General features: G+C 50.7%; 1 protein-coding gene across 1 annotated transcript in view; it reads left to right on the top strand.

Annotated features, from left to right (window-relative positions):
• Positions 1 to 21,480, top strand: part of LRRK1 (leucine rich repeat kinase 1) — a 183,072-nt gene extending 161,592 nt beyond the window's left edge. The window contains exons 25-33 of the mRNA XM_004372645.2: positions 1,112 to 1,309; positions 2,587 to 2,864; positions 3,758 to 3,952; positions 4,743 to 4,894; positions 10,216 to 10,333; positions 11,512 to 11,628; positions 15,954 to 16,807; positions 17,420 to 17,521; positions 19,908 to 21,480. Of these exons, the coding sequence (XP_004372702.1) occupies positions 1,112 to 1,309; positions 2,587 to 2,864; positions 3,758 to 3,952; positions 4,743 to 4,894; positions 10,216 to 10,333; positions 11,512 to 11,628; positions 15,954 to 16,807; positions 17,420 to 17,521; positions 19,908 to 20,085 (2,192 nt within the window). The 3' untranslated portion in view covers positions 20,086 to 21,480. The remainder of the gene's footprint in view (positions 1 to 1,111; positions 1,310 to 2,586; positions 2,865 to 3,757; positions 3,953 to 4,742; positions 4,895 to 10,215; positions 10,334 to 11,511; positions 11,629 to 15,953; positions 16,808 to 17,419; positions 17,522 to 19,907) is intronic.
• The last annotated feature ends 4,486 nt before the right edge of the window (positions 21,481 to 25,966 follow it).

Below are 25,966 nucleotides of genomic sequence, written 5' to 3'. Positions count from 1 at the left end.
ACCTGTAAAGTGATTAAATCTGATTCATGTTCAACTTCTCCTTTCCCTTTCCTTGGAGGAAACATTTTCCCCCTGGAATATCAGTACCTTTGATTGTACAGCTCTCTGCTTTACATATGAAAGCAGCTTCGTACATAATACCAAATCATAAAGCTCAAAGAGATAGAACCATCTCATACTGCATTTTGAAAATACTTGATTTCATCTTGTTTAATTATAAAAACGGGTCTAATAGCAACTGATTCTTTCAATAGTTTGTCCTATGTATGAAGCCCAGAGCCTAGAAAACTGAGTATACAGAGGACATGAAAGATTGCCAGCCCCACCTACCCCCACTCCCCACCCATACTGAAGAGCTTGACCTGCCTGAGTGGTATGACTCAGTGTTTCCAGCTCCACTTTGTGATTTCTTGATGCCTAAACATTGTCTGAGGTGTTTAGTGGTGGTTCAGTGGCAGGACTGTGTTCTTCCTGAAGGCTCTAGGGAAAGATCCTTCTTTTCTCTTTCAGCTTCTGTAACCCTGGGCATTTCTTGAAAGTCCTTGGCTTGTAGGCAGACCTTCACACCCTGTCTTCCCCCTTGTGTCTCTGTTTGCATGCCTGTCCTTCTCTTTTATAAAACACCACTCAGAAGGGATTGCAATTAGGACTCTCCCTAATTTAACTGATAACATCTGTAAGTAAAAGCTCTATTCCCCCAAACAAGGTCACATTCACTGATGCAGGGGTGAGGACTTCATGCATTTTTGAGGGACACAAGTCAATCCATAGCAGGTGTGGAGGGCCCCAGTGGGGGCTCAGGAGGTGCTGAATGTGACAGGCCCTAGTTGAGAACGTGGGGAGGAGGTGGCCTTGATATCTTGTTAAGTAAGGACTCAGCCCAGAATGCCCCAGTAATGCCATGTGTGAAATCCCTGATACCCTGACAAGTGCCATAAAATTCAAATCCTCAAGTCTCATGAGGTAGCTCCCTGGTGGGGACCCCTCTATGTGGTCTTTGGTGAGGGGGGGCTGCCTGGCCAGGGCGTGGGCCCAGCCCCCACCTTTCACAGCACGTGCCTGGGACCCTGCCCTCCTGGCAGCAACACTGACCACATGCCCTCCATGACAGACACTATGCTGCGGCACCTGCGGGCCACAGATACCATGAAGAACTTCTCGGAGTTCCGGCAGGAGGCCAGCATGCTGCACGCCCTGCAGCACCCCTGCATTGTCTCACTGATCGGCATCAGCATCCACCCGCTGGGCTTCGCGCTGGAGCTTGCCCCACTCGGCAGCCTCAACACTGTGCTGTCCGAGAACGCCAAAGGTACCCACCGCTGAGAACATTCCACCGCGGCCCAGCCCAGGCCCGCGGCCTGAGAAACAAATGAGGTCAGAGAGCCCAGTAAAGGCTTGACGAGCAGCGCAGGCCCCAGGGGAGCCGAGGGCATGATGGGGCCTCTTCCCTGGCCCAGCTGTCCCAGGCGCAGATTTAGAGCCAGGGGTCTCAGCAAGCTCAGGACAAACCCAGCCTCCATGTGTCAACTGCCTGTGTGTGAAGAAAGGCACCTAACCAGTTCGGAACACTGTGTTGGCCAGAGGAGCTCAAACCTTGGAGTCAGAGAGATCCACATTCCCCTCTGGTCCTCTGCCATAACCCAGGAAGCTGCTTCATTCCCTCATCTGTCAAAGGAGGGCAGTAATAGCCGCACTGAGAGCGGAGGCATTCCTGAGCCTCAAATGAGGCAGCCCCAGGATACCCAGGCAGACCTGGTGCCTGTAAACTCACGAGCTGTAAAATTGTCCTTTTAACTATAACACATGATAAGATTCTTGTTTTTCGTATGAGAGACCCGGCTTCAGTTTCTGGCCAGTGCACCTCCAGCGCAGCCACCACCCATCTGCCAGTGGAGGCTTGTGTTGCTATGATGCTGAACAAGTTTCAGTGGAGCTTCCAGACTAAGACAACTAGGAAGAAAGGCCTGCAATCTATTACTGAAAATCAGCTAGTGAAAACTGTATCACAACAGTCCAGTCTGCATCCACTCATGAGAATGGCACAGGACCGGGCAGCATTTCATTCTGTTGTGTATGGGGTCGCCAGTCAACGGTAGCTCACAACCATAAACAACAGCAGCGTTGTTCAGAGTCCGAGACCCCGGTGTCAGGTTGAGCATATTTCAATTTTAACTAAGTTTTTTAATAATTTACTTTGAGAAACGGAAAACTAACCTCCAAAGAGGTAACACGGAGAGAGGTGTCTGTCTTTTGACAAGAGAAGAAGGAATACTGTGAAAAGCAATCATTTTCCCCTGATAGAAGGGAAGTTTGTTTTGAGATGGAGTTCTTACACCTGCACCTCTGCTCTAGGAATTTTGAATCCCTACTGTTTTAGTAAAAACACCAGCAATTTCAGGTGTGAGGATCATGAATGAAGCAATAACAACAAGCATGTTTATCCTAACTAACATTTCACTTAAGATCATTCTCTGTCCCTTTGGGCAGCCAGCATGGAGAAAGACAAGAATGTGTCAGTACAATACAAAGTATCTGGGGAGGAAGGCAGTTGCTATGATGATAACTTGATGGGCTTTTTCTTCCTAGACTCTTCGTTTATGCCCCTGGGACACATGCTCACTCAAAAAATAGCCTACCAGATTGCCTCTGGCCTGGCCTACCTGCACAAGAAAAACATCATCTTCTGCGACTTGAAGTCGGACAACATTCTGGTCTGGTCCCTGGATGTCAAGGAGCACGTCAACATCAAGTTGTCCGACTACGGCATCTCCCGGCAGTCATTCCATGAGGGCGCCCTTGGTGTGGAGGGCACACCCGGTTACCAGGCCCCAGAGGTCAGGCCGCGCATCGTGTACGATGAGAAGGTACCTGCCCTGGCCTGGCCCTGCAGACCCTAGCTCGGCCCCACCAGGCAGGAGCCCATGTCCCGTCTGAGTCTGGCCAGGCAGCCAGCTCCTGAGCTCAGCACCCCCTGAGTGGGCTTTCCTCCTTCTCCATGCTCAGTGAGGGCGACTGTGGCTCCAACAGGAAGGAAGGGCACAGGAGTCTGTGTCTGACTGGTAGTGATAGGTTGATGTCTTCTTAGCTTTAGGAACCATGACTGAGCCTCAGAATTCTCACATCTCAGTTCAGAGACATTGTGGAGGCTGGAAATAGAGTGAATAAAGAGTCCAAGACATAAATGGTCTGGATTTGAGTCCTAACTCTACCATTTCAAAGGAGCCGAATGGTGACATAGACCAGGCTCGCAGAGTGGTTGTGGGAAGCAGACAGAATTAGGTTGGTAAAGCCTCCTGGGCCGAAAGCATTAACTGCAAGGCACCAGCTGGATCCAATGCCAGAGATGGCCAAGGCATTTCTTGGATGGATGGACGGATGGACAGACAGACGGACGGATGGACTGATTTATGGGTAGATGGATGGATTTATGGGTAGATGGATGGATGGGTGATGGAAAGATGAGGAGATGGATGGATAGGAGAGAGGGAAGGAGGTGGGGGAAGGAACTAAGGAGAGGTGAGTGGATGGATGGATGGATAAATGGACAGAAGGACAGTCGGTTAGGTGGTTGATTGGATTGTTGGGTAGATGGAGAGGAATGGATGGATTGGTAGAGGATTGGTAATGGTCTCCCTTTGGGCAGGGCCCATGTTTTCCTTGTCTAATTGTGTCTCCCTGCTCCCTTAACCTCAGGGCCAGCTGGTGTAAGCTGCTGGTCCCAGGCAGAGGACCTGACTTGGCTTGCCTTTCTGCCCAGGTAGACATGTTCTCCTATGGAATGGTGCTCTACGAGTTGCTGTCAGGACAGCGGCCTGCGCTGGGCCACCACCAGCTTCAGATTGCCAAGAAGCTGTCTAAGGGCATCCGCCCAGTGCTGGGGCAGCCAGAGGAAGTGCAGTTCCTCCGCCTCCAAGCACTCATGATGGAGTGCTGGGACACCAAGCCCGAGAAGGTACCTTGGGAGCACAGAGCCAGGAGGCCTGGGACCTTGTCCGCAGTTGTGCAGGCTGAGGGTCTGCAGAACGTATCATGTGGGGCTGGCTACTCACTCAGGCTACACTAAGGGTCTGGAACAATTGCAGGGGAATGTCTCTGCCTGCCTCTTCTAGAAACATGTTTACTGCTCCTAAAGTAGACAGTCTCATTTTTTTTTTTACATGCATACCACTCTAAGGAAAAATGTATTTTCTTTTCCTCTCCAGTTCTTGTGTTATGTCATTGCACAAACAGAATATATCAGTCACTTTTACAACAATAGAGTCCTCATGTGAGAGCAAAGAGAAGTGAGGTCTCTTTTTAAAGTAATGGGGGGAGGTGTTTGCTCATGAGATGCAGGGGTTATATTGTAGTTTTTAAAGCTTGTTTTTTGGAAAAGACCAGCAGTTTCAGGTTAAAACTCATTTATCAAATTAGATAGTGCTAGTTTAATGTATTGGGTGTAAATGAGGTTGAGGAGAATTCTTTACAAATGGTGTGTCCTGGGGCATGGGCATTGGAGGGCTTGGGGTTTAAGCTAGGCTGACCAGCCAATTCCCAGTTGCTATGACCAGTGATGGCCTGGGTGGCTAGGAGGATTTGTTTCTGGCATCTGAAGTCACTTCAGCCTCTTGTTTTGATCCAATCCTGAATGAGCGATTCACTCATTCCCCCTCGTTCCAGACGGCCAGTTTTATGGGCATAGTTGGCCCTGATGAGTTTGTAAATGACCTTTGTTCATGTTCTGGTGGACTCTCTTCCCTCAGCGACCCCTGGCCCTGTCCGTGGTGAGCCAGATGAAGGACCCAACCTTTGCAGCCTTCATGTACATGCTGCCCTGCGGGAAGCAGACATCTTTCTTCTCGTCCCAGGGCCAGGAGTACACCGTGGTGTTCTGGGATGGGAAGGAGGAGTCCAGGTAATCTCCAAAACTAGCACCCTGCTTATATTTCAGTGAGAAGTGACCGTGGAATTTGGCAACACAGAGTCAACAATGACCTTGACGAGAGGTGTTTCAGTGGATGGGGGTTGGAAGCCTGATTGGAGTCTCTTCGAGAGAGTCAGGGCAGAGAAAACCGAGTCCACATGTATAGACAATTCTCACAGAGTCCTACAGTTAAGAGAAGCAGAGAAATGGGTGCTACCTGCCAGGGCCTGTGGGGCCAGAGGGGTTTGTTCTAACATGAGAGCCACTTGCCGCTTGATTACAGAGGGGGGTGAGTGATGATGTGGGGGGAGGGCGCAGTTACTGGAATGATGTCCCTGGGCGGCTAAGAGGGGAAGGGGATCCAGAGCAAAGTGGGAGGCTCACCCTTAAACGAGAGTTTGTGGGCACTCTTCAATTACACCCTGTTCCTCAGCGAAGTGGCAGGAAGGGTGAGTGAGTAGGGAGGAGTACCAGGTACCTGAGGGAAAAGAGAAGGTGTGAGACGGGCATGAAGGCGAGGGGAGTCCAGCGGGGTTGCAGGGCAGCCCTGAGGACCCATGTGAGGTCAGAGGTCAACCCTGCTCACTGCACCAAACTGTCCAGTCAAGGTCAGGGGTCGCCAACACAAGCATGACTCACAGAGAAGTTGGCTGGACAGCGCTTCACTCACATAAGGAAGAGACAGGGCAGGGTCAGCTTCAGTAGCAGGTGTCGTGGCCAGCCAGCAGGTCACCCGCGCAGCTGATGCAGGTTGGTGGTCTGCGCACACCCCTCTCTGTCACCGCTGAGAGGCCTGGTTCCCTCCCTACCAGAAACAAGTATATAAATGGGGTTGGCCATATGCCATTTGGTGCACAGACATGACAGAGCAGAGGAGGTTCACTATGTACAGGGAGGGAGCGCTTCAGTAAGAAGCAGGAACTGGGAGAGAGAAAGGCTCAGTTGCCAGCCTCAATCATCAGAGATGTTCCGGGCCCAAGGCTTCCGATGAGGTGGCCCAGGTGGGGACTGGAATACTGTGCCATATAATGCTTTTCCATTTTCCCAGCAGAGGTCATGCGTTTGCTGGCAGACCGGTCAGCTTGGTTATGCATTTCTCTCCAGCCATGTCCTGTTGTCCCAGATCATGGTTTTAAGCAGAGGTGGTTTTAAGCAGAGTTGGGTTTTGCCAGGAGGGGGAGAGGGGTACAGGAGTAAAGGGTGTTTTCAAGGGAGTGAATGTAGTGATGGGCAGTGAGCCTAAGTGAGGCCAAGTCATGGGTGAAGAACAAGGGAAAGTATCAAAGGATCTAGGTGTTGGCAAAGGAAAAAAAAAAAATTGGTAGGAACTATGGTACTAGAGGAGCCCTGGTGGCACAGTGGTTAAGAACTCAGCTCTAACCAAAAGGTCAGCAGTTCATATCCACCAGCCGCTCCTGGGAAACCCTATGGGGCAGTTCTACTCTGTTCTGCAGGGTCACTACGAGTCAGAATCAACTCGACAGCAATGGGTTTGGTTTTCTGTTTTTTTTTTTTATGGTACTAGAAGGAGTGAGCCAAAAAAAATAGGAAGTGGTAGTCAGATAGCATAATGCTTGACATGGAGTTTGTGGGAGGGGTGCAGTTATTAGTGGAGACAAGCTCTAGGGTGCGGCCTTGGGAGGGGCAGCTGACAGAGAGTGGGGACGAACTCATTGAGGAAAGAGTGAGACGCTAAGGTTTGGAAAAACAGCATCAAAGACATTGAAATCACCAAGAAACCACCATCATGATGAGAACCTTCAGTGCTGGCCAGTATGTTTCATCATTACAGACGAAATGACCGCTTGGGGATTTGCTTCAAAATAATTTGGGGAAAAGGGAAAGTGGGCAGGGATATGAATGAAGCCAAATTGACTACAGTTGATAGAATTACTGAAGCTGGATGATGGGTATGTGAATGGTGCTGAACCGTCCTCTACTTTAAGAAGATGAGAGGAAGGAGAGAAGGCAGGAGCTGATTTTCTGGGCCGGGCCCTCCAGTCCAAATGACAACTCATGGTCTGAAAACCACTGAGACTCCTTCAGGGCAGAGCATCCAAAACTTACAACGCTTTGGGTAGAACGCCCAGTCTCAGGATAGCAGGAAATATGGTCATATATTTTACCATGAAAATGAAGTACTTTCACAAATAAACAACATAACTGTACATGTCAAACAAAATCAAGATGCCTACCAGTGCATACAAAAATAAAACTGAATACAGTCTCCTCAGTTCTCCATCAATATTTACTTAACAAACTATGGAAACTTTTTTAAACAAATAGGGAAAAGTAAAGTTACTACCTTTTTTAATTTGACAGAAATTTTATTTCAAGTCACAACTTTCACCGGAGTCCATAGAAACTGATTGAAGTACAGTACATCTTATAATGTGAATTGAAGCCAAAAAAATGCCAAAAAGCATAAACCCAAACTGGAAGGCCTGTATCTGGAAGTCTCCTGTTGTCCGTATTGTTTGATATCTGCTATAATATGAACTTTTTGTAATAGTTCATTTTATTTGAAGAATATACACAGCAGAACATATGCCAGTTCAACAACTTCTGCATGTACAGTTCAGTGACCATTGTTACACTTCAAATTGTGCAACCATTCTCACCTTCCATTTCTGAATTTTCCCACCTATTAACATAAACTCACTACTCCCTAAGTTTTCTATCTCATCTTTCCAGTTTTTGTTATCAATTTGATCTCATATAGATCTTAAAAGAGCACAATACTCAAGGCTGACATTCTTTACAAGTTAAGCTGCACTATTACTTGGTTTTAAGAAGATCTCAGGGGATATTTTTAGTTTATGGTTTAACGATTATCTCAGGGCAGTAGTTTTTCAGGGGTTCACCCAGCCTCCCTGGCTCCAGAAAGTCTGGATTCCATGAGAACTTGAAATTCTGTTCTGCGTTTTTCCCCTTTTGATCAGGATTCTTCTATGGAATCTTTGATCAAAATGTTCAGTAATGGTAGCCAGGTACCATCCAGTTCTTCTGGTCTCGTGGCAAAGGAGGCCTTTGTTCATGGAGACAGATAGCCACACATTCCATTTCCTCCTCCTATTCCTGAATCTCCTTCCTCTGTTGCTCCAGAAAGTTATCTTTTTATTTAAAAGATTCTTAACAAATCAATGAAAAAAAAAATACAACAATCTCAATAGTAAAATAGTCAAGGACCGCGAGTATTTTTGAAGAAGGTAAACAGAGGACAATAAACATATTGTTTATATTCAGGCTCACTAGTAATCAAAGAAACATGACTTCTCAAGAAGCCATTTGTTTGCCTATTGGCAAGGTTTTTTTTTTAAAGATGACAGTGGATGGTACTGAGAGTACATCACACTCTGCTAGTGAGTGTGCGTATTTGCACGTGTGTCTGAAAAACAGTTTGTCAGTATCGATTATCAAGTGCCTTGGAGTCCCTGGGTGGGGTAAACAGTTAGCTGCTGCTGACAAAAAGGTTGGAGGTTCGAGTCCACCCAGAGGCACCTTGGAAGAAAGGCCTAGCAATTTACTTCCAAAAAATCAGCCATTAAAATGTTACGGAGCACAGTTCTGCTCTGATACATGTAGGGTCTCCATGAGTTAGACCCAAATCGATGGCAACTTTTTTTTTTTTTTTAATCAAAAGTGCCTTACAGATGCTGATAGTCTTTGACCCAGTAATTCTAATTGTAGGAATCTTTCCTAAGGAAATACCCAGGGTTGCAGATCAATGTTGACCCCAGGGATGTCCGTGGGGCTCCGCCCACCTGCTGACACTTTGACTTTTCAGCTTTACAGACTTACACAGGAGACCTAAGACAGCCCTGTGGAGGGCAGAGAAAGCCCACCTCCGAGGGAAGGAGGAGGCCTCTTTCTGGGACCTGTGAAGGAGCAACTTCACAGTGGTGGTTCTGCCCAGAGCTTGAAGGGCCGGGAGACTCAGGGGTGAGCGTGAAGAGGTATTCCAGATTAATCTGTGATTAAGGAAGGAAAGGGAAGAAGAGCAGATACACAGGATAAAATAGGACAAAATTCTTATGACTTTCCCATACTTTTAAAATTGTTCAGAATAAACTTTAAAGTCATTGGTGATTCAGTGGTAGAATTCTCACCTTCCATGCAGGAGACCTGCGTTCAATCCCCGGCCAGTGCATCTTATGTGCAGCCACCACCCCTCTGTCACTGGAGGCCTTCATGTTGCTGTGAAGCTGAGCAGGTTTCAGAGGAGCTTCCAGACTAAGATGGACTAGGAAGAAAGGCCTGGTGATCTACTTCCAAAAATCAGCCAGTGAAAACCCTATGGATCACAACAATCTGATCTGCAACCCGTCTTGGGGATGGCGCAGGACTGGGCTGCATTTCATTCCGTTGTGCTTGGGGTCGCCAAGAGTCAGAGGCTAACTTGACGGCAGCTAACGACATTATTTCTTAAGTTATAAATTGTCATTAAGAACCCATTTTCAAGCAAGATGCATAAGTGATATTCAAAGTAAATTTCAAAAATATTTATAATACCCTAATTTTATTTTTTTAAATGCATAGGAAAAGGACTGAAAAAAATGTGGAAAAATGTAACTATGAAAAAAAGGTTTTGTTTGCTGTTTTTTCACTTGTGTCTGTCATCTGCGAGGACAGATTCATATATCAGTTAATAGTGGCAAAGTTTTCCAAAATGTGATGGCTGGAGAAAATTAAAACCGAGAACTACTGTCCACAAAGTTAACTTAGACTGGGGCAGAGTGGTCTGTGGTTTACAGTAAATACCTTACCCCCACCCCCAGCTTCAGTTTCCTTTCTGTACAGTGGGCCCTGAGCTTGGAGAGCAGTGGCGGGGGGGGGGGGCAGCAGTGCTGGGGCACCATGCCCAGGAGCCAATAGCCAGGGAGCCAACAGCTGGCTCCTGGCACACAGCAGCTTCCTGTTAGCCCACAGAGCACCCGCCTCAGTGTACTCTGAGATTCACCCACTTTGTCTTTAGCCTTGGCTTAGTCCAATCTTCTGGCAAGGGGTTCCCCGCGTGCCTGGGGTGAGGTGGAGTGGGTGGAATAGGCTATGGCCAGAGACAAGGGGAGTGGAGGCCACTCTCTGAATCCTCCAGGGTCCCAGAAAGAGAAGATCCTTTCTTCCCTTTGGGAATTGCCTTTCTCCACCTGAACAGCCCGGGCACACCACACCTCAGAACCCAGCTCTGCCCCACTGTCCCTGATTCTCTCAGAACGTGGCCAAGTGCTTCTGCCGGCCTGGGTTCCAGGTGTCCTTCTGGGGGGCTGTTCCAGGCCACCGCGAGCTGACCACACACCTGTCACCAACTGTAGGAACTACACGGTGGTGAACACAGAGAAGGGCCTTCTGGAGGTGCAGAGGATGAGCTGTGCCGGGATGAGGCTGAGCTGCCAGGTCAAGGTCCAGAGCTCCCTGTGGACAGCGACTGAGGTAATGTCTTTGGGGCCCCAGCAGGGCTGCATCACTGGGCTGGGGTAGCCAGACTTAGCAAATAAAAATACAGGTTGCCCACGTAAATTTGAATTTCAGGTAAACAGTGAATAAAGTTTGAGCAACCCCCCACCCCCACCCCAGCTCATTACCTGTGAGATCCTGGGGCAATGCCATTCATTTCAGTGCAGGGCCAGCCCTGCGCTGCCTGGCTATTGGTGGCCAGGGTTCAGCCATGATACTTGTCACGGGTAGACTCAGCAAAGGGAAGGTGCCCAGTAGGTTGGTGAAGTGACTTGGTTCCAGTAACACTGCTAGGTCTACACGCAGCACCTCCACTCCACTCTGAAGGCCTCGTGCCTTCATGGCAGGGAAGCCACCAAAAGGCCCAGGGAGCTGTCTCCTGAGCAGTTCAGAGAGGCATGCAGAAGACAAGTGTTCAGAAGCTGCTGGTGGGGCAGGAACAGGCACGACCTTCCTGGATGGCAGTCTGGAAGTATGGTTCAAGCGTGCCTCCAAAACTTCAAACATATTCACACTGCTTGAGCCACAGTCATTTGAGTCTTAACAATTTATTCTAATAACCAAGACATGCACAGAGAGAAATATGTCTATAAGAATGTTCATCTCAGTATAATACGTAGCAGTGAAACTTGGTAACAGTCTAAACATCAAACAAAAAGAGATTAGCCAAATGTGGGTACCTCCGCGGGACAGCCAGGCGGGAGGCCGAGGGTGCCTCCGCGGGACAGCTGGTTGGGAGACTGAAGCACCACTGTGTCCTGAAATGGGTCAGGATGGGGGCTCTGCTTACTGTGTACTGTGACATGAAAAGAACAGCAAGCAGCAGCGTTGCAGTGTGGTCCCACTTTTGTCTGTAATGCACACACACAGAAATGCCCCAGAAAACTTTGGAAAGGATATGCCCCCCAATTCCCAATAGTGGTCTTCTGTGGGTTATGGGTGATTTTAATTGTCTTCTGTAGACTATTCAGTAATTTTCAAATTTTCTACAAAGAACAGAAATACTCATAAACAACAATCTAGAAAGCCGCAATCCATGTTACTTTTTAAGGGACAAAAGAGATCCCCAAGACCACGTGCCCCTCTAGGAAATTTCGCTAGGCATTTTCCAGGGATTTCCAAACCCAGGCTCATGGCTGCACTCCCCTCTGCAGGACCAGAAGATCTACATCTACAGCCTCAAGGGCATGTGTCCTTTAAACACACCCCAGAGGGCCCTGGACACTCCGGCCGTCGTCACCTGTTTCTTGTTGGTGCCTGTTATTAAAAAGGTGAAGTCAAGGGAAGGTGGGCAGGTAGGGGTGTTACAGTGTGAGTGGGAACAGCCTGTGGCTGTGCAGGGAGGCAGGGAGAGGGGACAGTTGAGCCACATGCTTTTGGACCACCAAGCCCAGGTCAAAGTCAGCCTTGGAAGGGAGGACAAGTCACAACAGACCTGGGCCCTCACTTAGTGCCCTTCCACCTTCTGGGAACCGACGTGACCTTACCACTAAGGACTTCCCTGAAAAGCTTGCTTTCCACATACAAATGCCACAGCCCTGGTTCTGGTGACCCAGCTTTTCCCCTGGGGGCAAATGAGCAGGTGCCTATGTGCCCCTCCCTCTCTGACACTGGGGCACACTGAGCCCCTTACCCACCGGCCCAGGCCCGCTCCTCCCCACTCCCAGTTCATCACCAGGTCCTGCAGGCCCAGCTTCTGCCCCATCCTGCCTCCTCCCCACCAGCTCTGCCTCCTCCGAGTGCTCACCGCTAATCCCAGGCCACCTCTGTCCTGAATGTCCCCACACACTCCTCCCCACCACCTCCCAGCCTTGACCTCTCTCGTGGGGAGTGCCCAGTGGTGCTGCCCCAGCCCAGGGCCTGGCCTCTGTGAGCCACCAAGCTTCCCCCAGCTGGTCCCTCACCCGCTCCACACACCGCACCCGGCACTCAGCCCTCCCCACTGCCGCACACAGCCCTGCCCCAGACCACCTTCACTCGGTTCTCGAGATCAACTGCAGGGCCCTGGCACCTCTGCCGGGGACACCTCCCCTGCGCCCCCAGCTCCGCAGGCCCTGCTCACGCTCCTGGTTTGCAGCTTGCACGTCCTGTGCCTAGGAAGTGCTCGAGGAGGGGAAGTGAGCAAGCGAATGTTCGCTGACTCTGAGAACTCCATCTGAAGGAATGTGGTATTGCTTTGTTAAAGTGTGCTGACTACATCATCCAATTCCAGTCTTTCCATCTGTGAAATGGGGATATTAAGGGATTGTGAGAAGGGCCTCAAGGCCTCACACACACAAGGCGCTTGGCCTGGCGCCTGCCCAGAGCTGGCCTGGTAAATGTGAACCTTATTATTGCCTCCTGACGGTAGCAAAATATATGTGCTCGCCTCTCCACCCTCCTTCAGTTTCATTTCTTAAAAAAAGAAGCAGAAGCAGCAGCAGCAGCTTATGAAGTTAGCCTTAGAGTGGTTTCTGTCTGGCCCATGGGTGAGGTGGGCAGCTCCAGGCTTGGTCTGCTCCTGCATGAAGAACACAGAACACACACAAAGCCATGTTTAAGGCCGTTGCTGGCCGGAGCCGAGCCAGGGCGCCTCCTCCCCATGCCTGAGGGGATAAAGCCTGCTCTGTGCGGGCCTACCTGCGCAGGGCCGCGGCACCCCTGCAAGCGCACGTTCACACACGCCGAGGCCCAGAGCTGGTTCCCCCAATAGAGATTCTGCTCCTGTTTTCCTTGGCTACTTTCTTTCCCTGAAATCCCAACGATGGATTTTGAGAAATTTTCTTAGGGTTTGTTGACCTTGCTGTTGAGCTGGAGGCTTCAGTTCCCCGCTACTCTAGAGGGTCCCACCTCCAGAGCTCCCAACAAGGAGGCTTTCTGTCGCTCATCCTTGCTGGCACGGGGCCTGCCTCTCTGGTCACATCCTGGCTTCGGCTCTGCTCTTGGGGAACTCTTCACTGCCCCATGCCCTGCCCGGCTTGGCTGCCAAGCTGCAAAGCTGCGCTCTGTACCATGCTCCGCACGGATATGTGAGAGCCCTTGGGATGGGGCCAGGCACTCAGCACTCTCCCTGCTCCCTCGGCCTCTGCCTATGACCTCTGGTGGCCTAGAGAGCACATGCTTTATTGGGGGGACCCCAGAGGGCCTTATCAACGTCAGCTGGTCAACAGGCATTGCAGAGCTGATGCAGTAAGCTGGGAGTGTGGGCATAGAGGGCTGGAAGTGCCACATGCGAGTCTGTTAAGAGCTGGAAGCAATTCCTTCACCAATCAGGTCAGCAGACCCGTTCTGTCCACTAGGTGCTGAAAATTGTGTGGAGTCCTCAGTCACAGGTTCATGGGACTCAGTCCTTTCCTGTGCCAGGTGGGTGCAATGATAGGCACTGTTGAGAGTTGAGCTGAATGAGCTGAGCTGCCAGGTGTCGCCATAGCTGACGGAGATAACAGAAATTAACAGTCAAGCCTTTATGCGGTGACTGTGATGGTATAAGCAAGAGGCTAACCCAGAGAAAACACCAACTCCCCCGTTCCTCCGTTTTCCCCATGGAACAGTGCCAGGTGGGCCAGTGTAGATGGAGGACAGCCTCACTACAGAGGGAGTCCTGAACAAAAGGCTCCTAAGGTTTTATGGACCGGGGCCAATGGGGAGGGAGAGGGTAAAGGGCCAGGCATGGAAAAGTGCTGAGTCAGCGTCTTCAGGTTTCTCCTCCCGGTAAGGAGGTCTCAGCAGGGGCGCCTGAGGAAGCCCTCAGTCACGCCCCCATTAGGAATCCCCTGTATGGAGGTGTCTGGGCTAGGAATGCAGATGGGAAGCGCTAAGAGCCTGGCTGGAGCCTGAGTCCTTGTGGAGCTCCCTTCAGAGTCACCCCTGCGCTGGCTGTGTACCCGGTCTGGTATGGAGGGCAGCTTCTTCCGAGGCCTGCCAGGCAAAGCCTTTGTAATTTTTGTGGTCAGGCCTAAAACATCACGTTTAGCCAGGGACGCCAACACAGTCCCTGCTCTCATGGAGCACCGTATGTCACAAACAGTAAGCGGTGGACAGAAGCGTCCTGCCTCTGGAGTAAATCCCTGATGAGTGGGTGACAGGCTGGTCCCTTGAGTAGACCAGCTTCCTGGTGCTTGTGCTGCTAGGAAGCCAGCCCTGGCCTGAGCAAAGGTGGCCCCAGGGCCAGGTGACACACACACCTTCTCTGGGGGCTGCGGCCAGGCTCTTCTGAGGCATGGTTTTTTCCTGCTCCCAGCAGGGAGACGAGGTGCTGCTCTTCTGGGTCTTCTGCACCTCATTGGAGAGCAATTCCAGAACCTCCTATAGGCAGCCCCTGACCTTAACAAGAGTTTTGCTATGCTGCGAGGATGTAGAGAAACTGGAGCCCTTGTGTGTGGCTGGTGGGGCTAAGAATGGTGCAGCCACTGTGGAAAACAATGGCAGGTCCTCAAAAACTTAAACATAGAATCACCATATGACCCAGCAATTCCACTCCTATGTATATACCCAAAAGAATTGAAATCAGAAATTTGAACAGATACTTGTACACCAGTGTTCACTACAGCGTTATTCACAGGCCCATGGAAGCAGCAGTCAAGAAATCAAATGACATATTGCATTGGGCAAATCTGCTGCAAAAACCTCTTTAAAGTATTGAAAAGCAATGATGTCACCTTGAAAACTAAGGTGTACCTGACTCAAGCCATGGTATTTTCAGTCCCTTCATATACATGCAAAAACTGGACGGTGAATACGGAAGACCAAAAAAGAATTGATACCTTTGAATTATGATGTTGGCAAAGAATATTGGATATACCATGGACTGCCAGAAGAATGAGTAAGTCTGTCTTGGAAGAAGTACAGCCAGAGTGTTCCTTAGAAGCGGGGATGGTGAGACTTCATCTCACATACTTTGGACATGTTATCAGTAGGGACCAGTCCCTGGAGAAGGACATCATGCTTAGTAAAGTAGAGGGTCAGCAAGAAAGAGGAAGACCCTCAACAAGATGGACTGACACAGTGGCTGTAACAATGGGCTCAAACATAGCAACAGCTGTGAGGATGGCACAGGTCTGGGCAGTGTTTTGTTGTTGTACACGGGGTTGCTATGAGTCAGAACCGACTCAACGGCACCTAACATCAATTATTCACAATAGCCAGAAGGTGGAAACCACCCAAGCGTCCATCAACAGATGAATGTATAAACAAAATATACCATATACAAGGAATGGAATATTCAGCCATAAAGAGAAAGTTCTAGTACATGCTGCAACTTGGATGAACCTTGAAAACATTGTGCCGAGTGAAATAAGTCAGAGTCAAAGGACAAATACTTTACGATCTCACTTACCATGAAACATCTAGAATAGGCAAAAGCATGGAGACCAGTGTTTATTAGTGGTTACCAGGGGCAGAGGAAGGGGAAAATGGGGACTTAATAAAAAATAATTGTGAGTAATTTTTTTTTTTTTTTTTTAAATAAAAGGAAAATACCAAGCAGTGGTTTAGAAAAAAGGCCTTGCTGGGAATGTGCATGTCTGGTGCCTCGGGTACACGGAGCCACATCTCAAACCCACCTTGTTTCTGCCCTGGAGGGCATGAGATGATTCATTTCCCTGTCCTCTCCCTGCAGAACTCCTACCTGGTGTTAGCGGGCCTGTCAGATGGGCTGGTGGCTGTGTTTCCCGTGTCACGGGGCGCCCCAGACGACAGCTGCTGCTACCTGTGCTCCCACACAGCCAACAGGTCCATGTTCAGCATCCCGGACGAGGACGTGCGACAGAACCCCTATCCTGTGAGGGCTATGGAGGTGGTCAACAGTGGCTCCGAGGTCTGGTACAGCAACGGGCCGGGCCTGCTGGTCATCGACTGCTCCGCCCTGGAAATCCGCCAACGGCTGGAGCCCTACTCGGCTCCCTCGGTGGTCACCTCCATTGCGTGCAGCTCTGAGTGCAGGGGCGAGGAGGTGGTATGGTGCCTGGACGACAAGGCCAACTCTTTGGTCATGTACCACTCGGCCACCTATCAGCTGTGCGCCCGGTACTTCTGCGGAGACCCCAGCCCCCTGCGGGACGTATTCCCGGTACGCCCGGCAGGCCCAGAGCCACCAGTCAGCCCCACAGCCAGCCCGCAGGAGCTGGAGGGGGACAGGCTGGCAGATGTGAGCATCATTTACAGTGAAGAGCTTGGCACCCAGATCCTGGCTCACCAGGACTCACTGACTGACTACTGCTCCATGTCCTCCTACTCTTCCTCCTCACCACGCCGGGCCACCCGATCCCCCGCCAGCCTGCCCAGCTCCCCGGCAAGCTCTTCCAGCATGCCATTCTCCTGCACAGACTATGAGAACCCAGATAGGCTGCACGAGCCTGGCACCTGTTCGGACCGATCTGAGCAGGAGCTGAGCCCTGTGGACGGGGACGCCTTCAGCCAGCACCTGCAGGCCGTGAAGATCCTTGCCGTGAGAGACCTCATTTGGGTCCCCAGGTAAGTTACCTGACTTAACACACCTGCAGAGGCCACACTGAGCAGTGGGGCAGAGTGAGGGGCCCTAGGGCTTCTTTGGAGTCCCTGGGAGATGCAGACAGTTAAGTGCTTGGCTGCTAACTGAAAGGCTGGCAGTTTGAGTCCACCCAGAGGCACCTCAGAAGAAAAGCCTGGCAATGTATTTCTGAAACTCAGCCATTGAAAACCCAGTTTTATTCTGACACCCATGGGGTGGCCAGGAGTCAGATTTGACATGTTAGCACTGAGAAGGCTCCTTTATAGGTGGCGATGAGATCCATCAAGCCCTGTTCTACGAGGGCTTTCCCCATTTCAGAATCTGGAGCAATCTCTTAAGCAGATTTTATAAGGCAACACTAAAGCTCATTTCCCCGCTGGAGCGCTCAAGTACAACAAAACGGGAACCACGGCTGCTCTCGATTAAATTTCCAACTGGGAAAGTTCTTCCCGGCCTTGGCTTCTGTGCCCTCTTGGTAACCCAATCCGCGAGCAGAGACGGCATGTTTGTTACATGCTTTTCTGCATGCCAGATCCGTTTCCCCTGGGGAGGCCAGCGTGCACAAATGCTTCCCCTTTTCGGTTTTGGTTTCTTAGGCGCGGTGGAGATGTTATCGTCATTGGCCTGGAGAAGGAGTCAGGCACCCAGCGGGGCCGCGTCATCGCCGTGCTGAAGGCCCGAGAACTAAATCCGCACGGGTAAGGCTGCGGGCATCAGGAACTGACGGTCCCCTCCATGTCACTGCAGAACAGCCTTTCTGCCTTCTCATCACCACAACTAAACGTCATCCACCAGCTTGGCCCTAAGGCAAAAAGGAAGTGAGATGGGGTCAGCTGGGCAGCTGCTAGGTCTCAGCAAATGCGCGCTGAGTCCGAGCATTTGCCCCCGGTCATAGCTGCCTGTTTCTGGGGTGCCCAGTGTACCTGTGGACCAGGTGCCCTACCTGGGGTATGTCTCCAGGGCCAGGGTTCAGCTGCAATTGAAATGGGAATCCAGATGATTCACTGTCTCTCCTCCAAGCAGGGGAGCCCTTCCCGAGGTACCCAGACAGCATCAGGTAGGGGTCAGTCTGTACGGCACACCCTACCCATGCCATCCCCAAGCCTGGGGCTCAGCCATGGCTCCCTCCCCATCTGCTGGTGGATTCTACCAGGACAGGTGCCAGACTGCACCACGAAGGCTGTTGCCCGGCCAGGACAGCCTGTCTAGGACACCCATACGAGGCTGGGGAGATGGGTGAGGCAGGGTGACAGGTGGCCGCAGGCAACAGTTCCAGGGTCCTCCTCGGCAGCCAGCAGTGTTTCCCCGCCACCCCCCAACTACTGGGCCACATGCAATAAGTCTTCCTCCTGAAAAGCCCCTCAGTGCAAACGTGTGTCTGTATCTGCATGTGTGTGTGTGTGTGCATGTATATGTGCAGGTATGTGTATGCACATGTATGTGTGTGTCGTGTATGTGTGTGCATGTATATGTGCATGTATGTGTATGCACATGTATGTGTGTGTCGTGTATGTGTGTGCGTGTATGTGTGTGCATGTATATGTGTGTGCATGTGTGTGTGTGTGCATGTATGTGTGTGTGCGTGTATATGTGTATCTGTGTGTGCTGGAGCACTTCCACGTGACCCTTGGTCACTACCTTCTTAGTGTGAGTTATCACCATGTCTGCTGGCCAATTGGTTGGTTTTTATTTCAGCTGGAACAAGAGGGGAGCGGAGAAATCTCACGTGGCCATTTCCCCCAGAGCAAGACAGTGACAGAGGGAACATCCGTGGTACTTCTGCTCTCTTGTTCGCCAGCAAGCACCTTTTTAAAGGGGTCGCTGGGGCCAGTGACCCTTGCTCAGGGAGGGCTTGTAGAAGCAAGATCAGGTTTGCTTGGAGCCTAGCTGAGTTTGTGGATGGTGGCCTGGGGCTGGCGTAGTCCCTGGCCGCAGGTGGGCATCTGGGAGCAAGTGCTTTGCAGAGCCCAGGTCTGTTGAGCTCACCCTACCTGCCATGAATGTCCCTGAATCGTCACCTAGTGTTTTTCTATTCATCACCCAACACCATGTTTTATCAAGAGCTGGGCACACTCACCATGCACAGAGAGAGGCCAGGTAGCCCGCCAAAAGGAGGCTGCGACCTGGACCCACCAGCTTTTTAAGACTTTCATGCCCTCAGCTAACAGCTAGCAAGTGTCCACCATGTAAAGGTCCCTGGGTAGCACAAACAGTTTGCCCTTGACTACTAACTGAAAGGTTTAGCATTTTAAACCCACCCAGTGGGAGAAAGGCCTACCAACCTGCTTCTGCAAAGATTACAGCCAAGAAAACCCTATAGAGCAGTTCTACTCTGTAACACGTGGGGTCTCCACGAGTCAGAATCGATTTAGCAGCAAGGAGTTTGGTTTGTTATGCCGTGTGCAAGCTCGAGGGAGCCTGGGTCAGGAGGCCAGGCCCTTCCGCTGCCATCGCTCACATGATGTGTAAGGTACCAGGCAGGGCACCTGGGCATGGGCAGGGGAGGAGGGGCAGACCATGCAAGCTTACTGGGCTTAGAGGGAGGTGGGCCTCAGGGTCCTGCAGTGGCGACACCCAGGCCAGGGAGGCTGAGGGGAGCCGTCCACTGGGGCCCAGAAGGAAACGGTGGTGCACGCGCATCATTCACAGCAATCCACGGCCTCAAAAAAAATGTAAATAGATGATGGCTTGTGGGCAGCAGGTCTGTCTGCTTAATACGTTGCCCTGCGTTTCCTAAGCATGAGGAATTCAGTGTGGGAGAGTGACACGGGGCCCCGTGGTGGGGGCTGAGCCAAAGCAGCATTCGTCACAGCTGTTTGTCAGCAGGTGGGCTAGAGGTGTCTTAGGGGCAGTCGGTCACAGAGAATGCCCTTGCTGGTGGCTTCAGAAGCCTTAGAGACAGTCCCCATGAGAGTGAAGTGACACCCTTGGACCTCGTGGGCCTGCAGGCTGACCGCAGGGAGGGCAGAGCGGGCCATGGACGCGTCCAAGGTGCCCAGCTGGGCTGCACAGGTGCCCACGTGGTGCGGGGAGGTCCTGGCCCGGCCAGCCCTGCAGATTCACACAGACCCCTTTTCTCTGCAGGGTGCTGGTGGACGCAGCCGTGGTGGCCAAGGACACCGTGGTGTGTGGCTTTGAAAATGAGAACTCAGAGTGGTGCCTGGCTGTCTGGAGGGGCTGGGGCGCCAGGGAGTTTGACGTTTTCTACCAGTCCTACGAGGAGCTGCGCCGCCTAGAGACCTGCATGCGCAAGCGGAGGTAGCTCCTGGGGAAGGCCAGCACGAGGCTGGCCGGCCGGGGTGTAGCCTGACCGCTCCAGCCAGGCCTGCCGCCCTCGGAGACCAGAAGATGGACTGAGTTCTCCCAGACCGCCTGCTGCTGAGAACTGCTGGGAAGTTATCGGCCAGGTGGGGGCTCCGGGTGGTCCATTTCTCTAGGGAACAGTCCACTGGGCAGCACTGGCCCCCTGATGCTGGTTTTACAACCCAAAGGGAAGAAGGTGGGAGCTGGCCGGGAGGCACCTCCACGGCCTCCTCCAGCCAGGGGCAGGGAAGAGCCCGCTCAGGGCTGGGGCACAGTGGAGGGGGGCTGAGCCTTCCCGGAGTAGCTGGCCTGCCCGATTTTGTCCCCCAGGTCCGGGATGGAATTACACTAGAGGCCCTCAGTGGGGTAGCGTTCAGGGCAGGGCAGGAGGAGGGCCATGCCCCTGCCCCTTGTCCCCGCGGCCCGAAGGTTCTCAGCGCGGCTCACAGGGCTCCTGGGTCCCCGGGGCCCGGGTCCAGCTCGGCAGGCTGAGATCAGATGTGTGGGAAAGCCCCTGACCGGGCCCTGGGCAGGAGCGTTGTGCAGCCCACAGCTGAATGCATTCCTTTGAGTGACACAGCCAGGAGGCCCAGAGGAGCCGCTGGGGCCAGGGCCGGGGCTCCTCTCGGCTCTATACATTCTTCTCCAGCCACAAAAGGCACAAGCTCTTTGTATACAAGATAAATGAGAACTCCAGAACGGGCCTGTGTTTATAGCTTTGAAAAATAAACTTGGATGCAGCTGGAACACAAGCTCTGTTTGTTTGCTCATAATAATCTTGTTTGTCACTTTAAAAAATCAAGTAATATCTTAGCGGTTAGGCCGCTGGTGGTGAAATCACATTGTATGGGGCTTATACCAAATTATGCATTTGCTGAAGATTTACTGCACACACATTTTACAGCAGAGTGTAAAAAGTGAAGTTGTTAATGGACTTATATGTATGACAGCAAAGATTTTTCATAAATCACACACACTTGCACACATACCCTTCACCTTTACCAGGGTTACCAATTGATGCTGCTTAACCCAGACAAAGAGGCCCCGGGAGGTGCAAACAACATGCTCAGCTGCTAACTGAAAGGTTGGAGGTTCAAGTCCACCCAGCGGCACCTCAGAAGAAAGGTCTGGCAGTCTACTTCTGAAAAATTAGCCACTGAAAACCCTATGGAGCACATTTCCACTCTGATACACATGGGATCACCATGAGTTGGAGGTGACTCCCTGGCAACTGGTAACCTGGAACAGGGGCTTGAAGGTGAGATGGCACTCTGGTTCAAGTTGTTGGCCCTTTTCTAAAATTAAAATAGAAAAATCAAACTTCAGATGTGATTCCATTTATCTGAAAATATACAGACGCAGTAAGAATGACATTATGGCCTCTGTGCCACCCAAGCCCCATCTTGGTTCCAAGGTCTAAGGACAGACAAGGTCTGAGGATGACCCCCACCACCCATCACCAGCATACTGCATCACCAGGGCTGTCCATTCAGGTCAGTTAGAAGACAGTGGCACTACAACAGCCGCTGCCACGGCCTGCAGGCTTCTCCATTTCCACGGGCAGAGACGGGCCTGGGGAAGGTGAGGTCCACCACCTCCTTTACCAGGTCTTGTCCCTCCCTGCCCAGGCCACCTGTGCTCAGGCCACCTGTGGGCCAGACCACTTTGCCGGCCCTCGGGTCCCCACAGTCCAGCTCAAGGGAACTTCTTCACTCAGAAACCATACAAGAACCAGTTAATGAACTTGACTATAAACAAATTAGAGGCTCTCATGGAAAAATTACCAAGTGTAAGGTACACCATCCACTGGGAAAAAGTATCTGCAGCACGAACAAGAGACAAATAGCTCATTTATCTTGTATGCAAAAAGTTTGTGCCTATTGTAGGTACTGCACTGAAAAAGGGGCAGGTGGGAAAATCATCGCAACTGCACGGTAAGAATCAGCATGAATCCTGTGCCCGTGTGAAAGTGGACCCAGGCTTTACCTTCTCACATCTCCATTACTCGTTGCCTGCCACGTCCATGGCACTTCCTCTGTCTGACCCTAGCCACCTAGAGTCAGGTCAGAACATCCTTGGCCACCTGGGGCCAGGACATTAGGGAGCAGCCGTGGGCTCAGGAGTCTGCACAGCCCCCTGCACTTCAGACCAGCTGGCCTCTTTCTCTCCCTGTCTCTAGCCCCCTGGGACTAGGTCACAAGCTTCATCAAGTGCCTGTGCAGCATTTCCCTGTCACTCAGCCTCCGAGAGCTGGGTCTACACAGATCAGCTCAGTCCTGCAAGCCCCTGCTAGCTCATTGCCCTTGTGAGTTAGTTAATTCCATGTAACAGCTCACAAAATTCACAGAGACTATTACCTGGGTTACAGTTACCCATTTATTATAACCAGAAAGGACACAAGTAGAGACACATCAGGCCAGGTCTGCACTCTCTCCTGTCCATAGATGTCTACCAATCCAGGAAGCCCCAAAGAGAGGTCCAGGGTCCCTTAGTCGCTGGGGCCTCAATGAATAGGCATAACTGGGGCCTTCATACATAGTTATGCTCAATCCAGTCGATTAATATGCATGATTGACTGCAGCAGGACCCCTCCCTTCCTGAGGTCTGTTGCCAGGGTAGGGCCTGTGTAAACCAAAAAACCAAACCCATTGCCGTGGAGTTGATTCCAACTCATAGCAACGCTGTAGGAGCCCCCTACTTATTTACACGTGTTTAAGTGTAGCCTGGCTATTTTACAAAGACAAAAAGCACCTTAATTCCTCAGGCTGTTTCAGAAACCAGAGACAAAAGGCCAAATTTAATTATTTGTCCCAAAGTTACCAATAAGAAAGCAGAAACCCAGTAGGGAAACAGGTGAGGGACTAGGACGGGCAATTTAATTGCAAAGACGCACAGGCCCATAAGCATCAACACCCAACAGTAAGGAAGTAGGAAGATAGCAATAAAATGCTGTTTCCTAGCCTCGTGTTGGCAAAGATTAAACAGCAAGTATTTCTTGAGCAGCTACTAGGTGCCAGGCACTGTTCTAGTCCCTGGGACACAGTGATAATCAAACATACAAGAATCTCTGCTGTTAGGAGCTCACTTCTAGTGGGTGATGACAACAGACACACAAACCACTGAGATAATAGAGCTAGGAAGGCTGTAAAATCGGGAAGTTGGTAGCTAATGACTGAGGGGCTCAATGTAAGGGAGTCTGGGGAAGGCCTGTGTACACAGGGCCCCTGAGACCTGTTTGGTGAAAAGGAGGCATTTGCATGGAGGTCTGAGGAAAGGGCATACGGGGTGGAAGAACCCATGTGGGCAAAGGCCCTGAGGTGGGACGGTGTCTGCTGTGTTGGGGGCACAGGCAAAAAGCTGGGGTGGCTGGAGCCTTGTGAAGAAGGGGAGAGCAGGGCCGGCCAGACACAGCACTGTAGACGTGGTATCAGTCAAAGCTGCTGGCAGTTTTAAACAGGGGTATTAGATGATCCAGGCCCCTGGGTGGTAAAAACAGTTTGATCTGGACTACTACCCTAAAGGTTGGCAGTTAAAACCCACCCAGCGGGCTACAGAAGAAATGCCTGGCCATCTGCTTCCATAAAGATTACAGCCAAGAAAACACAATGGAGCAGTTGTACTTTAACACGTGGAGCTGTCATGAGTCAGAATCAACTCAATAGCAATGGTTTTTTTGTTTGTTTTTAATTAGATAAGCTAATTGTCTAAAAGTCACTTGAACTGGAGTATAAAATGGTGCAGCAACTGTGGAAAACAGTGTGGTGGTTCCTCAAAAAGTTGAACATAGAATTATCATGGGACCCCTCAATGCCACTCCTAGGTATACGCCCAAAAAACCTGAAAGCAGAGACGCAAACAGATACTTGTTTGCAATGTTCATTGCAGCCCTGTTCGCAAGAGCCAAAAGGTGGAAACACCACCAGCATACCCGTCGGCGGATGTATGGTAAACAAAATGCGGTGGTGTTACCGGCTGGAAACCCCAGGTTCTTACTCGCATGACTCATATTGGCCAAAAAACGAGAGACCAAGGTGGGAGAACAGGAAAGGCACCTTTATTTCGTTGTACAAGGAAATGGAGTTAGTCAGTGCTTATTGCTGCCAAGGCCGCTCGCCAAGGGCAGGCAGGCAGGTTACTTTTAAAGGGGTTTACAGGTAGGGAGTTCATACAAGTTATGTCAGCAATATTCTTAATCATACTACGCAGGCGCAATGGGGTTTCCATATAACCTCCAAGCAAAAGCAGGATTCAAATGCAAAGCTGAGGGGAGGGAGCCCAGCAAAGGAAGTGATTTTTCAGTACAACACTGTAGGGGAGGAAGCCAGGTAAAGAATATGGCACTGTGGTGTTTCTGTCTCAGTGAATGCATGCTTGTTGTTAGCTGTCATCAAGAGGGCCCCTGACTCATGGCCACCCCATGTGTTACAGAGTAGAGCTGCTCCATGGGGTTTTCTTGGCTGTAATACAATGCAATATTATTCAGCCATAAAGAGAAATGAAGTCCTAATACATGCCACAATATGGATGAACCTTGAAAACATGAAATATTGAGTGAAATAAGTCAGTCACAAAAGGACAAATACACAAAAGTCATATAAGCGTATGACTGCAGAAACCAAACCCTTTGCCTTCGAGCCGATTCCAACTCATAGCGTCCCTATAGGACAGAGTAGAATTGCCCTATAGAGTTTCCAAGGAGCACCTGGTAGATTTGAACTGCAGACCTTTTGGTTAGCAGCCATAGCACTTAACCACTACACCACCAGGATGTTCTACTTATATGAAATACCTAGAATAAACAAGTGCATGGAGACCAAAGTCTATTAGTGGTTAGCAGGGGCTGGGGAGAGGGCAAAGTGGGGAGGTATTGCCTAAGGGGCACTGAGCTTCTGTTTGGGGTGACAAAAAACATTTGGAAATGGGTAGTGGGGTTGGTTGCACACGGGGAATATGATTAATGTCACTGCATTGTACACTTAAAAATGGTCAAAATGGCAAATTTTTGTTATATCTATTTTACCACAATAAATTTTTTTTAAAAAATAAGTAAGCTTGGTTAAAAAATAGGGAGAGCGAAAGAATTTTAAAAAGTAAACCTCACCTGGACAGCTGAGTGGAGAATGGACTGAAGTGGGCTGAGTGGTGGGTTGGCTGCCGGATGTGAGGAGACAGGCATCGAGGCTGACCTGCTCAAGGGGGCAGCGCTGTCCCGATTCCAGAGCTGAGGGGCTGTAGGGAGACAGGAGAGAATGAAGCGTTCAGTTGGCGACACTGTTTGATAAGCCACTCACCACCTGGGGCAGGAGGGGAGAGAGTCTACGTTGGGGCTGCCCCTCAGCATTTTGCTGGTTCCTATCAAAATGTCAAATGCACACACCCTTTGACCTAGCGATTCCACTTTCGGGATCGATCCTGAAATACTGTGAAAGGGCCCAGAGAGAGAGGACAGGGCTGCTCCCTGCAGCGAGGCTCACAGTAGTCCCTACAGGAAGCAACAGAGGATACTATCAGGGCAAAAGTCATAAAATTCTTGTAAGTTCCATGATGCTCTGTGGCCCTGCCAAAGAAGGGGGCAGTGCTAACTGTGCTGATCTGGAATGTTCTCCGAGACATAGTAAATGCGTTGTTTTATTTTTAAAGCAACTTAAGAGTGCAGTGTGTATAGAGTTAAATGGTTGTACCACACGCTCGTGTGCACATGGAAAATACCCAGAAGGGCACCCAAGAATCTGGTAGACCTGGGTTGCCTCTGGGGAGGATAATTGAGAGCCAGAATAGAGAGGCGGGCCCTTTATTTTTCACTTTATGCCTTTCTTTCTGCACGGGAGCATAGGCTGTGA

Source organism: Trichechus manatus, unplaced genomic scaffold, assembly GCF_000243295.1.
Source record: "Trichechus manatus latirostris isolate Lorelei unplaced genomic scaffold, TriManLat1.0 scaffold00019, whole genome shotgun sequence".
NCBI classification, from domain to species: domain Eukaryota; kingdom Metazoa; phylum Chordata; class Mammalia; order Sirenia; family Trichechidae; genus Trichechus; species Trichechus manatus.
This window is presented reverse-complemented; position numbering and strand designations above follow the sequence as displayed.